Source organism: Chrysochloris asiatica, unplaced genomic scaffold (genome assembly GCF_000296735.1).
Source record: "Chrysochloris asiatica unplaced genomic scaffold, ChrAsi1.0 scaffold00066, whole genome shotgun sequence".
Lineage (NCBI taxonomy): Eukaryota > Metazoa > Chordata > Mammalia > Afrosoricida > Chrysochloridae > Chrysochloris > Chrysochloris asiatica.
The window spans coordinates 16,580,553-16,598,530 of NW_006408584.1; the positions used below are offsets into that span (position 1 = coordinate 16,580,553).

Sequence of the window (17,978 nt, forward strand, 5' to 3'; positions counted from 1 at the left end):
GCTACCAGAGCTGATTACTACAGTAGTGACTGTAAACTAAAGATTACACTTTAAATAGTCCCTATTAACCCCTATTTTTAAAAAGGTGTGCCAAACAAAATATGCTAAAGGTCAAAGCATTCAAATTCACTACCATCTAACTGATTCCAACTCATATGTACCCTATATGGTGTTTCTGAGACTGGAAGCCTTTACAAGAACAGAAAGTCTCTCATCTTTGTCCTGTGAAGTGGCTGGTAGGCTTGAACTGCCAACCTTAGGGTTAGCAGCCCAGTGCTTATCCAACAGCACCACCAGGCTAAACTATATATTATCCACTGTTGTTGTTGTTGTTAAGTGCCATTCAGTCAGTTCCTACTCATAGTGACCCTATATAGGATTTCTGTGGAGCGGCTAGTGAGTTTGAACTGCCAACCTTACAGCTCAAATCAACCTTGTAATCCAGTGCTTATCCTATAGTGCCACACCAGAACTCCACATTATCCTACAGTAAAAGCATATAACATATAATAAATAGACTTACCTTTATTCCCTAAGGCCAGAATTTGTAGCCTATAGTATTCAATTTATATTTCCCATTGGGTGTTTTTAGTTCTTTTCTTTTATCTCTTTAGTTAGCAGGGCATCAAATCAGAATGAACCAGTTTGAAGTACAGAAGCTAAGAATTTTTATTTCCCCCTAGATATACTGAATCTGAATCTACATTTTAACAACATTCCCAGGTTATTCTTATGTAATAGAATGCAAATTCTCAGCAGGGAGTCAAACTGGAATGAACTGGTTTAAAGCCCTGGTTAGCACTGAGTCAAAATCAACAATCCAACCAAAAGATTATGGTAATTAATTCATGTACAAAACTAATTATAATGGAAGAACTATCTGTTCATTCTATTTATTAATGACTTCTTGTTGTTGTTGTTAGATGCCATCTAGTAGGGTACCAACTCATAGCAGACTTAGGCACAACAGAACAAAACACTGCCTAATCCTGGGCCAACCTCACTATTGTTGCCATGCTTGAGTCCATTGATGCTGCCACTTTGCCAATATATCTCACTGGGGATCTTCCTCTTTTTTTCTGACCCTCCACCTTACCAAACATGATATCCTTCTCCAGCAACTGGTCCCTCTGACAATATGCATTAATGATTTAAGAGGATTAAAAATTCTCTAAAAATAAGTAACTCTCTAGATATAAATGGTAATTTTAAGTCACTATTATGTATGGTAAACTACCAGCTGCTCTGCGGGAGAAAGATGAGGCTTTCTACTCCCGTAAGGATTAACACCCTTGGAAACCCTGTACAGGGTCGCTATGGGTCAGAACCGACTCGACGGCACTTAACAACAACAACAACAACAATTATATATGGTACTGTAGTACAGCACTGCAATGTCAGTTTGAACCACAAGGTTGGTGGTTTGGTGGTTCAATGTCACCAGCCACTCCTCAGAACCTCTATACAGGGTCACTGTGGGTTAAATGTGGGATGACATCAAGTACATCATACAGAAAGAAAACAAAGGGTCATTCAGAATACAACACAGAAAGAAAATACCAAAATGGATGTCAGAAGAGACTCTGAAACTTGCTCTCCAGCATACAGATGCTAGAGTAACTGGAAGAAATGAGGAGGTAAAAGAACTGAACAGAAAATTTCAAAAAAGCAGCTTGAGAAGACAAAGTTAAATATTATAATTAAACGTGCAAAGACGTGGAGTAAGAAAACCAAAAGGAAATAATACACTCAGCACTTCTCAGGCTGAGGGAACTGAAGAAAAAACTCAAACCTTGACTTGAAACATTGATGGATTCGACAAGCAATATATTGAATGATGCCAAAAGCATCAAACGAAGATGGAAGGAATTATACATAGAGTCACTGTACCAAAAACAAATGGTTGAGTTCAACCATTTCAAGAAGTAGCATATGATCAAAAGCCAATGATACTGAAGCAAGGCATTCAAGGTGCATTGAAGGCATTGGCAAAGAACAAGGTACAGGGAATAGACGGAATATAAATCGAAACCTTTCAACAAACTGATGCAGCACTGTAGGCACTCACTCATCTATGCCAAGAAATTTGGGAGACAACTACCTGGACAACTGGCTGAAGATATTCATGTTTGTGTCCATTCCAAAGAGAGGTGACCCAATAGAATGTGGAAATCATCGGACAATATCATTGATATCACATGCAAGCACAATTTTGCTAAAGATAATACAAAAACAGCGGCAACCATACATTGACAAGGAACTTCCAGAGGATCAAGCTAGATTCAGAAGAAGATGTGTGTGGCAGAGTTGTATTCTTTCACCATACTTATTCAATCTGTATGCTGAGCACATAATCCAAGAAGCAGGATTATATCAAGAAAAGGGTGGCATCAGTATTGGAGGAAAACTCATTAACAATCTGTGGTATGCAAATGATATAGAGTTCCTTGCTTAAAGCAAAGAAAACTTAATATGCTTGGTGATGAAGATCAAAGACCACAGCTTTTGGTATGGGTTGCACCTCAATGTAAGGAAAACAAAAATCCTCACCATTAGACTAATAAACAACATCTATATAAATGAGAAAAGATTAAAGTTGTCAAAGACTTCATTTTGCTTGGATCAAGTATCAACACTCAAGGAAACAGCAGTCAAGAAGTCAAACAACGTATTGCATTGGCCAAATCTGCTACAAGAGACCTCTTTAAATTGTTCAAGAGCAAAAATGTCAGTTTGAAGACTAATGTACACCCCAGATCCAAGCCATGGTATTATCAATAACTTCATGTGCATGTGACAATTGGACAGTGAATAAGGAAGGTCACAGAAAAATTGATGCATTTGAGTTATGGTGTTGGAAGAGAATAATAAAAGTACCATGGACTGCCAAAAGAACAAACCATTCTGTGTTGTAATAAGTACTGCCCAAATGCTCATTAGAAGCCAGGATTGTCACACTTTGTCTCTCATACCTCAGACATATTATCAGGAGAGACCAGTCCCTGAGAAGGGTATCATGTTTGATGCAGTGGAGGGTCAGAGAAAGAGGGGAAGGCTCCCAAAAAGATGAACTGGCACGGTGGCAACAGCAGTAGACTTAAATGTAGCAACGGTTGTGAGGTTGACACAGGACTGAGCAGTGTTTCATTCTGTTGTGCTTAGGATCACTAGGAGTCAGAGCCTACTTTATGGCACCAGCCAACAACAACAACGTGAGATGGACCTGACTCTATAGCACTTAACAACAACGATATTATGTTATTGGAAGTGCTATGGTTCTGTAGAATAAGCACTGCACTGCTATCTACAAGGTCAGCAGTTCAAGTCCACCAGTTGTCCCCAGAAGATAGATGAGGCTTTCTGCTCCTATTAAGATTTACAGTCTCTGGCTTACAAGCTTTCAAGAGGGAGCCTAGATCCAGGGGGCACGGAGGAAGGTAGAATCTCCACAGAGTAGTATTCAATCTGTCTGGGCGGGACGGATGAATTATTCACTATTGTACCACTCATGTGGTACAATAGTGAATAATTACTATCAGGACTGACTGTGAGGGTTGGAAATGTAAAGGTAGACATTTTGTAGCAAAAGGAGGGGCATGGTTGACTTTGCAGTTCAGGAGCACAGGGCCATGGAGCCATCAAGGGAAAAGAGCAGAGTTCAGGACCTTACCTAGAGAGCCAGTGACACCAGAGATGGAGGCAGTGACGATGATGTGGAGAGATGGAGCAGCTGGGAACTCTAGACTCAGAGCGGGAGAGGGGCTGTGTGCTGACGACCGGGGGGCAGGCTTGTGGGGTGTACCATTTGGTTGGTTGAGGATGCATGGAGGGGATTGTAACCATGGCAATGTAATGATATACAACAGGATGAATGTAAAGCTGATGTTCTCCCATGTAAACTATCACATAATTCACAATAAAACATTTTTTAAAAAAGATTTACAGTCTCAGAAACCTCATGCATTGTTACTATGCATCAGAACCAACTCCACAGTATTTAACAACAATTACATTATCAGAGGGAGAAATGGAAACCCACCTCCTGGTACACTGTACCAAGCACCACCATTGGTTGTCCCATCTACAAAGCTGCTGTCATCATCATTCTTGCGGCATGGAGGTCGATTGGGGTCAGACATCGCTGGGTTAAAAGATGAGTATGCTCGAGCCAAGCTTTGGAAAACAACATCATCTGGGCAGGAGCTGTATTCATGAGCACTACCTAGAAAATAAATTCACCAAGATTAAAGAAATAGACCAAAAAGCACTGTATGTTTTCTGAATCATGATTCCGTTTTTAGCTCTTGTTTATATATTTCTTATCTGTATCATTATGGGACAGGGATTAAGATTTAAGTATCAACGACTTGAAATAACTGCCATTCCTAATGGAAGTGGAAATTAGGTAGAATACACATTCCACTTATGAATTTAAAGATTCACAAGAAGAGATGGTAAGCTGTGTACATCAGATCTGGAGAAACAGCATGGCGTTTCCTGCTGTAAAACTTTCTAATTAAGATAATGCACTTATACCATCCTCATAGCCACTACACACTGCTCTCATACTTACCAGTTTGTGCTTCTAGAACATTCTTTAAAGCTTCTATGAGTGTTTCGAAAATAAATCATACACATTTTTGCTGTATTCTTACCCAGAGATAATAAATATGTAAGAACTTTACATTTTCCGGCTATCAATAAAAATCCCACTTAAAAACTATGATTAAAAAAAAAAAATCTCTAAATGTATTTAACAATGATTTCACCAAAGACTTTGTTTCAAAACTCAGTTTTCAATAATATCTAAAATTATCATCCTTTTGTTTACAAAGATCTGAGTCTTCCAAAACCCCTGAGAATGGATCCAAAGCAGGAGGTTTCTTAAAGCAACAAAAAGTAAGTTGAAAACTTACATCTGGTTAAAAACTCTCGTCTGCTTTGCCTGACCTTAATTAAAACATTAGAGAAGTCAAGCGCTCCTCCCCTTGCATGGTGCCCCAGAAAAGGTTTCAATTGCAAACACACATGTAGAGATCCAAGCAGACCTGGGTCGAGCACCAAAATGCTGCCTCCATTTTAATCCACTTTGCAAACCACCAATCATTTTCGTAGTCTGTCCAGTTACCAGGGCCCAGGAATTACCCATGTTTATGACCTCTTTTTACTCTTTCTCTTATCTATTAGTGGCCTACATAAATATTCTGTTAAAATTATGCTTCCCTTCAACTAAGCATATGAAAAATTTACAGCCTTTTTCTGTCAAATAGATATTCTAATGCCATATAAAAGAGATTTTACTGTTAAATATACATGTTTCTACAGGAAGTATTACTTAGTGACCAAATTTCTTTCAAGAAGGAAGACAGAAATCATTCTATAAGTCCTTGCATAATACCTGTAAACTAGAGCCAATCACAGGGCAGGAAGAACACCTACCAGTCCGTGTCTCATCATATGGATAATTGGCAACAAGGTCTCCTCCATGGAGATTGGCAGAGAGAGCAAAAGGAATATCCATAATCCAGTGAATGACAGCCTTGGTCTCAGGAGCCAGCTATATTAAAGATGAGAGATTAAAAGGAGCATATGCTTTATAATCACTTTAAAAGACAAAAAAGGCATAGGAATGGTAAACCAAACAAACAAAACACCAGACAGTGGTCAGATTTTTTGTGGTCTGCCATTTTTTTTCTGTGACTTGGAAACCAGCATGCAAATAAATCGCTTACAAATTTAGGGACATCTCCAGATATTTCGTGGTTTACATATCTTTGTTAATAACAGATGAAGAGAAGAGAAGAGAAGAAAATAGTTAAAGCACAGAACAGGATTTTTCCTGTATAGTGGTTCAACATTGTTCTAGAAACATGTGGCAGATTTCCTCCCTGGTTCTGCTTACTATTTCTCCAAGTTTCTTCAGCTACTCACTTCAAACATTATCTGATGAAAGAATATTAGACTGGGTTTAAGATTTGTCTATAAAATATCAATTTACTTTAGGATAACCATATTAAGTTTTAAAATAAAGCAAAACTTTAAGGAATTCATGTTAAGTCTTTTGAATGATTCATAACCTCTCATATTTTGGAAGTAAAACAAAGGAGAAAAGAATTATCTGGAGCCAAAACCTTGATACTTTATATCATGAGTTTTTAAAAGTAACTAGTAAGACTCCCAAGTATCTCTTTTACTGGAGATCAGATCCTTGCTTTTTTTTTTTTTTTTACAGAAAATCTAGTACAACGAGGAGGAGTTGATGGTTATAATAAGATCTTGAATTTGTACATTTCTATTCAATTTATGATTAACTATTTATGTGTACTATATTACATGTACTATTTTATCAAACTTCACATTCCCATTCTATATGATAATTTTAGATATCTTTCATAGGGAAGAATCCACAAATCAGGTAAACATGTACAAATTCACATTCAAGATTTAAATTCAATCTATGAAATCATTAAGCTCATGTTAGTTTTAGTACATTAGCTTTACTAATATCTATTAATTCTTATTTTTCATTTGTACTACTCATAATTGTATAAAAGTATGATTTACAATAGAGCTTTTTTTTATTATTTGGTTGATTGATTTGATTCTCATTACCAAAATAAAAACACCACACCACTCATCTGTCAGTTTGTCTTACTATGGTGGCTTATGTGTTGCTGTGATGTTGGAAGCTATGCCACTGGTATTTTAAATAAAAGCAGGGTATTTAAAATACTCTGGTGGACAGGTTTCAGTGGAGCGAGCTTCCAGACTAAGACAGACTAGGAAGAAAATGACACTCAGATGACTTCTGACTGGCTAGCCACTGAAAATCTTATGACTAACAGTGGGACATTTTCAGGATCGGGCAGTGTTTCATTCTGTTGTGCATAGGGTCGCTATGAGTTGGTACCGACTCGATGGCACCTAACAACAACCACAAAGCAATAAGGTAGGGAGGGGACTCATCTTCCAATACTCTATTCTGTGATACTATTCTGTTGGGATCCATAGGGTTTTCTTCAGCTAATTTTGAGCAGTATATTACCAGGCCTCTCTTCCTACATTGTCTTAGTCTGGAAATTCCACTGAAAACCTGTCTACTATGGGTGACCCCCATTGATAACTGAAATGCCAAAGGTATCTTGCAAACAGTTAGGCCTTTGCCTATGAACTGACAACTTGGCAGTTTGAACCCCCTAGAAGCACCTCAGAAGAGAGACCTGGTGATCTGCTTCTGAAAGGTTACAGCCTTGAAAACTCTATGGAGTAGTGTACTCTGCCCACATGGGGCCACCCTCAGTCAAGAGTGATTGTACAGCAATTAAAAACAGCAACAAGCTTCCAGTGCCACAGCACAGTGCAAGCCACAAGGGACACCAAACTGACAGACAGGCTGAGGTGACGCTATATATAAGATTTAGTCTATTGTTAGTTTTCATACATTAATGCTAATACACATGTCACTAGTATGTTTGAAAATAAGCAAATAAATTCTGTAATTTGATAAATTAATTCAATTTTTCTCTTTATTAGTCTTTTAGGCTAACTAGATTCTGAAGTACTATAATTACACATTTAAATATCCTTAGAGAAGACTCTTGATGCTCTAGGATAGCACTGGACTGCTAATCACAAGGCTGGTAGCTCAAACCCACCAGTCACTCTTTGGAAACTCTATACGGGGTCTTGATGAGTTGGAACTGATTCAACAGTACTTAACAACAAGAATCTATAGCTAATGTGACCTATCTGTAAAACTTCTATTTAAAGACTATGTTGTTGTTGTTGTTATGTGCCGTGGAGTCAGTTCCGACTCATAGCGACACTACAGAGTTTCCAGGCTGTAAATCTTTACGGGAGCAGAAAGCCTCATTTTTCTCCCACGGAACAGCTGGTAGTGTCGAACTGCTGACCCTGAGGTTAGCAGCCCGATTTGTAACCACTACGCTACCAGAACTCCTTTTTTTAAAAGACTATACATGTGTTGTTAAGTGCCGTGGAGTCGGTTCCTACCCATGGCGACCCTGTACAGGGTTTCCGAGGCTGTAAATCTTTACGGGAGCAGAACGCCTCATCTTTCTCCCGTGGAGCAGCTGGTAGTTTCGAACTGCTGGCCTTAAGGTTCACAGCCTGATTCGTAACCACTACGCTACCAGAGCTCCTTACATACAGCTAAATTTTATGCTTTATAATAAGATGTCTTTGGCTCTCAAAATATCTATATTTATTTAAAAGCTGTGTTTATTTAACTTTCTTCACAATTCTAGTTGTTATAAACAAGAATAAATTTAATATAATTACTTCTATTAATTTTAATCTACTCTGCTTTCAAGTAATCATCCCAAGCCTCCTATATTGAGCCCAGATATGAAGATTGTGTGCCATAATGGCTAGCCTACAATTTTATGTACCACCATGACTAAGCTACAGTTCTCAGTGGTCGGGCTAGGTAACTGGATTGATTGTTGCTCCATAATGCAATGTAATGTTGTATAATTACACTCCATCCAATAGCTTCATATGCATGTAAAGTTGGACAATGAATAAGGTAGACCAGGAATGAATTGATGCATTTGAGTTATGGTGTTGGAGAAGAATATTAAAAGTACCATGGACTTCTAGATGAACAAAGACAATCTATAAGTATAACCAGAATGCTCCTTGGAAACCAAGATGGTAAGACTTTGTCTCTCATACTTCAGACATATTATCAGGAGGGACCAGTCCCTGGAGAAAGACAAAGTGGAGGTAAAGTGGAGGGTCAACAACAAAAAAAGGAAGACCCCCAACAAGATAGACTGGCACAATGGCAGCAGCAATGAACTAACGCTTAACAACAATTGTGAGGATGGCACAGGTCTAGACAGTGTTTTGTTCTGTCATGCATAAGGTCACTATGAGTTGGAATCAACTCGATGGCACCTAACACACATATAATGATGTGATCTGATGTGATCAATTAAGCAGTTAAAAGAGGAGTTTCCTTAGGGGAATATAGTTTCTTATATTCCTCCAGAATATATATGCTTAATAGTATTAATAAAATGCATATTATATGCCTCAGAGGGGAGTGCAGTATCTATAGGACAAACACCAGACTACAAACCACAAGGTCAGTGGTTCAAGACCATCAGCTGCTCCATGGGAGAAAGATAAGGCTTTCTGTTCCTGAAAAGATACACAGCCTGTACAGGATGGCTATGAGTTGGAACCAACTGGGTGGTACTTAACAACAACAACAACAAATACTCCTCCTAAAGGAGCTTTGGTGGTGGGGTGAGTTATGCAGTGGGCTGCTAACAGCAAGGCCAGCAGATCAAATCCACCAGCTGCTCCACAGGAGAAAGATGGGACTTTCTGCTCCCATAAAGATTTACAGCCACAAAAGCCCTATATGGGATCACTATGAGTCAGAATTAACTCACAGAACACAACCACCACCACCACCATGTGCCTATACAGAGTCCTGATAGGGCAGTGGATTAAGCTTTGGACTAGTAAATGTAACCAGTCACTCCTCAGAGAAAGATGAGACAATTATAGCCCTGGAAACCCTATGGAGCATTTCTACTCTTTCTTATGATGGTGGTGGTGGTTGTGTGCCACTGACTCGGTTCTAACTCACAGCGACCCTGTATAGGGTTTCCAAAAGATTCATCATTCTCCCTTGAAGAGACTTGTAGATTCCAATACTGACCCTGTGGTTAGCAGCTCAGGTCGTAATCCACTGTACACCAGGGCGCTTTACTCTTTCCTATGGTGGTGGTTATGTGATTGATTCAACTGCAGTAGGTTTGGTTTGGAGTCAGTACATGCCTCGTACCAGGCTAGGTCTAAACACTGTTTCACTCTTACTGACAAAGATAGAAATAAGTAAATGAACCCGACATGAACAATATCATTCCATGATTATAAAGCAGGTTTAGATCATTTAGAATAAATCTTGCTCCTTCATACCACAAATGGGACTACAGTTTATTTGCACAGATCTTCCATTATATACCTTTACGCAGAAAAAGCAGCAGCATTTTTTAAATTCTTAATAAAGTACCATGAACATGCATCATATATATATATATGTATGTATATTGTCAAACCCCAGGTTATTCTGGCTAAACTGGAGAAGAGGAAAAGAATTCACAACCACTGATCAAATATATTGTCAGCATGAATTTATTTCACAACTCTTCTATGGTAGGTGACAGGAATAATTTTACTCATTTCACAAACTGAGCAAAAACAGGTTACTCAGAGTAATGGGGAAAGTTTGTGGGCTAATCAGGACTACTTACTTCTAGAACAGGTTTTTATTTTGTTTTGATTTTTTCACTCTGAGTCTTCATAGCTAATCACAAAGGAGTGCCCTGGTTTTGACCCTGGTTATCCCAGGCCTTCTCTGACCTTCTCTGTCTTTCCAGTTCTCCCACAAAAGATGGTCTTCAGGCTGGGAAACAGGGATGTTTTAATCACTCACTAAGTGCAATGGCTTACTTCATATGGCTCTTCTACCCACAGTCTTTGTAACTCTCACCAAACAACTTTTTTAATGACGTGTTTGGGTAAGACAAGGTGGGGAAAGATGCTGATCGGATTGTATGATTCAGTTGTGAGTGGCTGTTAGCAGTGTTAACGGTGATTGCAAAAACCCAGAACCTTAATCTGAGTATAAAATGAGCCATCTCAGAAGCAAAGAGGGGAATTGGGGGGAGGGTCTCATTAGGATCAAGAAAGAATGTATCCTTTGAACCCTGAGATCCCTATGCATTGAGCCTCCTTGACATAAGGACAGAAAGTTGTGACACTAAAGGACAGGCAAAGGAGCAGCAGAAGAAGAACCAAGAGGCAGAGCACCAGAGCAGTGGCCTTCCCAGTCCATGAAGCAAGTAAAACTGAGTACCTTTGGGCAGCAGGCTCACTTGCAAAGAAGGGTACATTGCCAGGCACTTAATTGGAGAGGTAGGTCTGTTGGCCAACAGAGCTAAAGCTTTGTGGCTGAGGCTTATAGCAGCCCTAAAAGAGCTTTGTAACATGGCTGGAGCAGGGCAAGGGCCAAGCCAAGGGACCAAGGACCAGAGAAAGTCCTGCCTGTAGGCATTTCTGAGGAAAGACTGTCCTGACTGGAAGAACTGTTCCCTGAGCCTTTGTGACCCTGAATTGTAACGTGTTAATTCCCTAATAAGCCCTATATCTGTGAGTACAGTGCTTGAGTTCTGTGTGATCAGTGCAGTGAATTATGGAACACAGCTGAGTAGAGAGCACTTTGGGAGGGACATTTGGTGTCAGATTTGGTAGAGAAGGTAAAGGTTGAGTGCACATCTGACCTCAGCCTCATATGAATCAGCCTGGGCTGGTAGTGATGATGGTGATTCTCCTTCCCCCTGGTGAAGTAAGATGAGATCAGACATGTGCCTCCATGCCTTTTTACACTCACTTTTTAGGTTCTGCAAGAATCCTCAGCCCTTGGAAACTCTTTTTTTCAGACCAACCCCAATTGTAGGTTCAACTCAAGTTTCTAAAATGAATCCTAAATATAGGCAGGAGCATTTTAAAGACTTGAGATCAATAATCTAGTATTCTCTGTCTCCTGGACTCTCTACTTCATGTCTCAACCACATGATGAATGCTTGGCTGGAATTGCAGTTGATTTTCAATGGCTATATTACTCATGTACTGTGATCTGCTTGCCTGGCTGGATTGCATTAATTCATAATAGTCTATAGTCTATGTGCCACACTCAAAATGAATTACAACTGTTGCAATCAAGGGATCAAAATCTAGAATCAAAAGGAAAAAAGTTATGTCAGCAAATCATTATAACAGAGGTAAGGTTATATGTAACAGTAAACATCATCCTGGAAGTATATATAAAACACTAAGAGCAAAGGAAGGAGTTACAGAAATGGTGGCATTGAAACAGAGTAGTATAAGAAAGAATTTTATAGACTGAATGAAAGGGACGAGCATTTTAGACAGTTGAAATACATACAAAGATAAAATTTCATTTTCAATGGTATATTGACAAACATGGTGAGTTGGTGTGATAGAGGAACACATGGAGTATCAGAGCCAGGTGAGGAGTGGGCCAGCCAGCATCTTCCAGGTGCCAAAGGACACTTAGACAATGCTAGAACTATAATAAAATAGAGACATTGTAATTTCTAGGCTTCTAAGAAAGGTAAAAGGAGCAGTTGTTAAATCAGAGCGGAATTGTCTAGGATAACAGAGAAGGGACTGAGAGTTACCAACAAGAGTTCCTCTGTCCTTCCCTCAATGATGGGCTCTCTTTCCTCTCTTCCTTCTTCTCTCTCCCTTCTCCCTCTGTCACTCTCTCTACCTCGCCCAACTCTCTCGTTCTCTCTCTCTCTCTCTTGTAGATATTAAAAACAAAATTAAGTACCCAAATATTTCATGGGTACATAATTATGTTCACTCAGCCCTGAAGAGTACTAAGAAACTATGGTAAAATAATAATGGTAGTTCTTGGTCTTGTCCACATGTGCTTTCATTTGTATTGTTATTAGAGTGCTGTCAAGTGGGTTCTGACTCATAGCGACCCTGTATAGGGTTTCCAAGGAGCAAATAGTGGATTTGCACTGCTTACCTGTGGTTCAAAATCCAGTGCTGATCCTAGAACCCTACACTAAGATTAACTCCTAATAATCTGTATTCAATTCAAAAACTACCCTATGAGATAGGTAGTATTATCACCTCCATTTTCAGATAAAAACCGTGAAACACATAGAAGTGAATAGCTTTCCAAAGTTCACACAGTACATGTTGTTGTTGTTGTTGTTGTTGTTGTTGTTGTTGTTAGGTGCCATCGAGTCAATACCGACTTAGCACAACCCTGTGCACAACAGAACAAAACACTACCCGGTCCTGGGCCAACCACAAAATTGTTGCCACTGATACTGCATAGAGCCAAAATATGAACCAAAGTGGCTGGTTCCAGAGTTACTACTTTTAATGATCATACTGTTCTGTCATATTGAGCTTTTATAATAATTATTATTATTTTACCCTCTAGTTAGTGGGAGCAGGCAAGATTTTAAAGCAGTAGGGCAATAAGTTAAGTTTTTAAGAGATCACTGTCGGAGAATTCTAGAACACTGAACAGAGTTAGCAGAAACCAGACCTGAACAAGACTAGGAGGCCAAGAGACAAGACTAGTTAGAGCAAGAGATGATAGAAGTTTGAATGAATATACTGAAAAGGGTTTTTAGAGGTGGTGAAGACTGAAAAGGATTCAGAGAGGTCAAGGCACAGAAATTTGGTAACTAATTGTAGATGAGTCATGACAGAATTGGAAAGAGAAGTGTTGCTAGTTTTAATGACTAAGTCAATGAGAAAATAATTAATTCTAAAGAGAAATGCTGAACTTAAATCGCTATGTGTCAACAAACAAAGAGACCCAGTGAGTAAGTAAATAAGAGAACTATAAGTCCAAGGAAGGTACGGAGCTAGAAAATCTGAAAGATCTTCTAAATAAATGACATGGAAGACATAGGAGAAAGAAAAAGATCTCAGATGGGACCACAAGGAATGCCAGCATTTAACAAAGGCAGAAGAAGCCAGGTAAGAAACTTGTTAATAATTAGAAGGGCAAGAGAAGAACTAGGAGAAAGTTGTACAAAGCAAGGAAGGAGGAAGTTCAAGAAAAGAGAAAGATCAACAGTGTGCAATGCTGTAGAAACAAGTAGGTAAGAGCTGATAAAGACTTCTGGGAGGTCCATGGTGACTTTCTAAGACACACCAATCTAGGTACCCCTTTGTTCCCCCCATCACTGATTCTAACTCCAAATATCCCTACCCAGTCCATTCTAAGGCAGGCCTAATTTCAGGGCTCCAACCTTCCAGTTTTGACTTTCACAGTCATAGTTAACTATCCCATGTAAGCTTTCACATTACTCCTATGCTCTTCATTATGATAAATATATTAGAATCTATTTCCTTCAGCTACAGGAGGGAACCCAAGAAAACTATACATATTCTCTACCTTTGTGTTTTGATCCACAATTTTCTTCAGGTTTTTCAACAGATGATTATTTGGACCACCTTCTTTCTCATTCACATAAACTATTCTATCCAGGTCAGGAAAGTTCCGGTTTAGATCTATTCCCTGGGCATTGCTCCGACCCACAAACCAGTCCTTGAGTTCACCAGGCTGAAAAACCAAAGCGAAAAATCATCAATTATTTACTATTATTGTCACTGCCAGAAATATCCATTAATGATTTTGAAAGTAATTTATTAAGATTAATTATTTCAGTAATATCCTCCCATAATGGCATTTTCACTATTTTATCAATACAAACATGAAGATATCAGACATAAGTATCTTATGGGTATTTAGAGAATATTAAATGAATAGTATTTTAAATATTAATGTTAATAAATTATAATTTAAATATTATGCATTAAAATTAAATTAATGATAAAATAATCTTTTAAATGCATCAGTTAGCAAATTACAAAAAGAAGTCAGTGTATAGTAACTAATAATAAATGACCTGTTTCAAAACATGTCTTTCTATAATTAGGTTTAAGTAAAATATTAGTTGTCTCTATAAGCCAGCAAACTATTTTAAAGAAATATTGAAAGGAATAAATTACTAAATAAGTTTACAAACTAAAGCTTAATATCAGTTATTTGCACACTAATAACATACCTCTCTTTTATAGTTTTCATGAAACAATATGAGCTCTACAGCAAAAGTTCTAGGGTTTTATAATCTGATGAATTTCTGTTCCATTTAAACCCTTCATTTTACTAATGGGATAGCTTAGAAAAAGACAGACTTCTAAGATCTTTAGTTATGTTTTCATAACTGGATTTTCTTGGGGCTTTTTGGTATCAAATTATCCTAACTCTATAAGATTTATTTAAAGATAATTCCCATGTTTTAGGTCAAGTAAACTCATACATCTGAATCTGTGAGGGCCAAAATCTAATAAAACAGAAGATAGGGATGATAACCTATTTTCCATTCCATAAAGTATAAAAGAATTCTGTATGTCACTAGAATTTCTGTCTCATAACTTTAGACATTGCATCCATGAATAGCTATTGACATAGGTATACAAGTGGTGTCACTGTGGGTTAATGCGCTGGACTGCAAAGTCAGTTCGAATCGCAAGGTCAGTGGTTCAAGCTCACCAGCTGCTCCTGGGAAACCCTATACAGTGTCGCTATGGGTTGGAACCAACTGGACAGCAATAAACAATAACAACATACCTATTTATGGTAGCGTGGTGGATGTAGAGGCTAAGTACTGGACTACTAACCAAGGTCAGTAGTTGGAGCCCACCAGAGCTTCACAGGAGAAAGATAAGGCTCTCTGCTCCCGCAAAGATTAACAGCCTCAGAAACCCTATACTGGGTTGCTATGATTCAGAATCAACTCAAAGCACTTGACAACAAATATACTTTCTGGGTTTCTTATGTCAAATTATAGATTACTGGATGCTTTATTTTTAAGGAAAAATTAACTTCTGAACTATAGATAAACATTAATTATTGACTTTAATAGTTTGTCATAAAATAAAATTATTTCAAACTAGAAAGCAACATCCCTGGTTCACTCAAAAGTGAAAGGGAATACACACCACATATCTTCTCTAAAAATTACAGGTACTGTAACAATTAAGATGTATTAAATTACTTTTAGCTAGGAGGTAAATCCTTACATTACTCCTGATACAGATATCGCTGTGGAGTTTTTTCAGTGAGCTTTATGCCACTTTGCTTTTATGAAAAACCGGCATTACTAGCTGTTTTGGCAAAACCAAAAAACTTCTGAAGCGGTTAAGTTGAAAAGTGAAACTAGAGTTCTGTGTTTGCTTTGCAGCTACCTGCTTAATATACAGCAAAAATGGCTTTACCAAGCTCCTTGCCAAAGAACTTCACTGCTTTTCTACTTTATATAGGCTGTTTTTACTGTCTGTTGTTGTTAAGTACCATCGAGTTGGTTCCGACTCGCAATGACCTTTTTATGGGTTATTTGTCATGATTTGATGGGTTATTTGGGGGATCTGGGAACATGCAAAAGTTAAATTTGACAGCAATGGGTTTGTATTTTGCTTTGTTTTTTTAATTAATGGTAATTGCTTCTTCTTTTTACATGATTTCATCATACAAAAGGTTTCATAAGAACTCTCTTCTTGAGAGCAGCCTATACATATATTCAAGGATTATACCTCAGTCTTTATGGGAGAAGAAAGTGTCATCTTTTTCTTGCAAAGTGGCTGGTGAGTTTGAACTGCCCACCTTGTGATTAGCAGTCCAGTGCTTTACCTATAGTGAGGCAGCAGCATTCCCAAAACGTAACAAGGCCACAAGTCTTTCTTCTTTAAATACAGTAGAGGGCGCTATGACACTGAAACATTTAGATATGTCATTACCCTTTAATGCATGATTGTTTTGCAAACATTTTGATTTTTGAGGAAATTTTACCTTGTTAAAAACCTGGTTGAAAACAGTATTATCTATTTAGCAACACACACAGCATATTAATAAACTATTGATTTATTAATATAAATTCTCATTCACAATCTGACCCATCATCCCTAACGGTCTGAAAGGGTTTCTACCAATAAGCTGAATAATGTGTTACATATACTCTCCAGTGCTTTTATGTCATTTCCAATCCTTCACTGTAAACTATGTCTGTAAACATTGTAATGAATGCATTAATTGAAGATGAGCGCTATATACAAACATTGGAACAAATGAAGAAAGCATGTCCTGGTCTTCCAACCTGGCTTGTACTCACCTGGGATGCTGCTTTCTCAAAGCCATCAGGGTTCAGGGAAGGCATGATGTGGATCCGAGTGTTGTGGATCAGGTTGACAATGGTCTCATTCCCTTTTTGGTACTCATTGCACAGGTACTGGGCCAAAAATATGAGCAGTTCTCGTCCAACTGCTTCATTACCATGCATATTCCCAATGTACTTAAATTCAGGCTCACCTGAAAGACCAAAAATACATAGTATGGATAGATTTTCTATAATACCTAAGAGGAGAGATTTTCTATAATACCGAAGAAAAATAAAATGAGATACTATCATTTATTACAGAGTTAACATGCTGAAAGGTTGGAGCTTCTGATCCATTCAGAGGCACCCCAGAATAAAGGTCTGGCGACCTACTTCTGAGAAATCAGCCACTGAACACTCTATGGAACACAGTTCTACTCTTATATCGGGTCACCATATGTTGAAACCCACTTCATGTTTTGTTATCTGTGCATAGCTAGAGATTTCTTTTCCCTCTAGAAGCAATGCCTAAGAACTCTGACTTACTAGGGAAAGTCCAAAAAATATTACTACTAAGTCCCAGTTCATACATGGGTTTATTCCAGACAAATTGTGTTTGAATATGTCTTTGTGATCAGTGGACAGCTGCGGGAAAGTCCTCTCAGAAATATTCTTGTTTTAGTTTCATTGGGGTACCTTAAAAAAAAAGGTGCAATTTATACTAAACAGTTAAATTCAAAACAGAGGTCATGCCAGAAAGCTGTAACAACTGTTTTTTGGGGACTCCAAAGGGGTCATCTTGACAGATGTTTCAAGAAAATAGGATGATCACAGGGGCTTATTAAAAGAAGTTTTAAGAAAATGGAAAACTGCATTGGTAAGAAATAGGTCTGGAAGTTTTCACTAAAGAATATTTCCCATCACTACAATGCATCTGCTTATTCTTTGAGGATGACCAGGGCTGTCTATGAGAATTTCATTGGGAAATTTTACCCTATGCACTCCAAAACCCTGATCTTGCCCTTCCAACTTCTTTTTGTTCTCAGAACTCAAAGGACACTGAAAAGGAAGACAATTTGAATCCACTGAGGATGCCAAAATTGCCATTTTGACATGGTGTAAATTGAAGAGTGAACAATTCTTTGGAGAAGGGTGATAGTCGTTGCTAAGTGCTGTTGAATCAATTCCAACTCATAGGTTTTCTGAGGCTGTAAATTTTTA

The 17,978-nt window shown here is 38.2% G+C and overlaps 1 protein-coding gene across 1 annotated transcript in view; it reads right to left on the bottom strand.

The window, feature by feature from the left end:
* The window catches only part of CPE (carboxypeptidase E), a 155,472-nt gene that overhangs the window by 16,897 nt on the left and 120,597 nt on the right, over positions 1-17,978 (bottom strand). Inside the window, exons 2-5 of the mRNA XM_006864539.1 lie at positions 16,773-16,969; positions 13,997-14,164; positions 5,440-5,557; positions 4,040-4,222 (exon numbers count right to left, since the gene is read on the bottom strand). Of these exons, the coding sequence (XP_006864601.1) occupies positions 4,040-4,222; positions 5,440-5,557; positions 13,997-14,164; positions 16,773-16,969 (666 nt within the window). The remainder of the gene's footprint in view (positions 1-4,039; positions 4,223-5,439; positions 5,558-13,996; positions 14,165-16,772; positions 16,970-17,978) is intronic.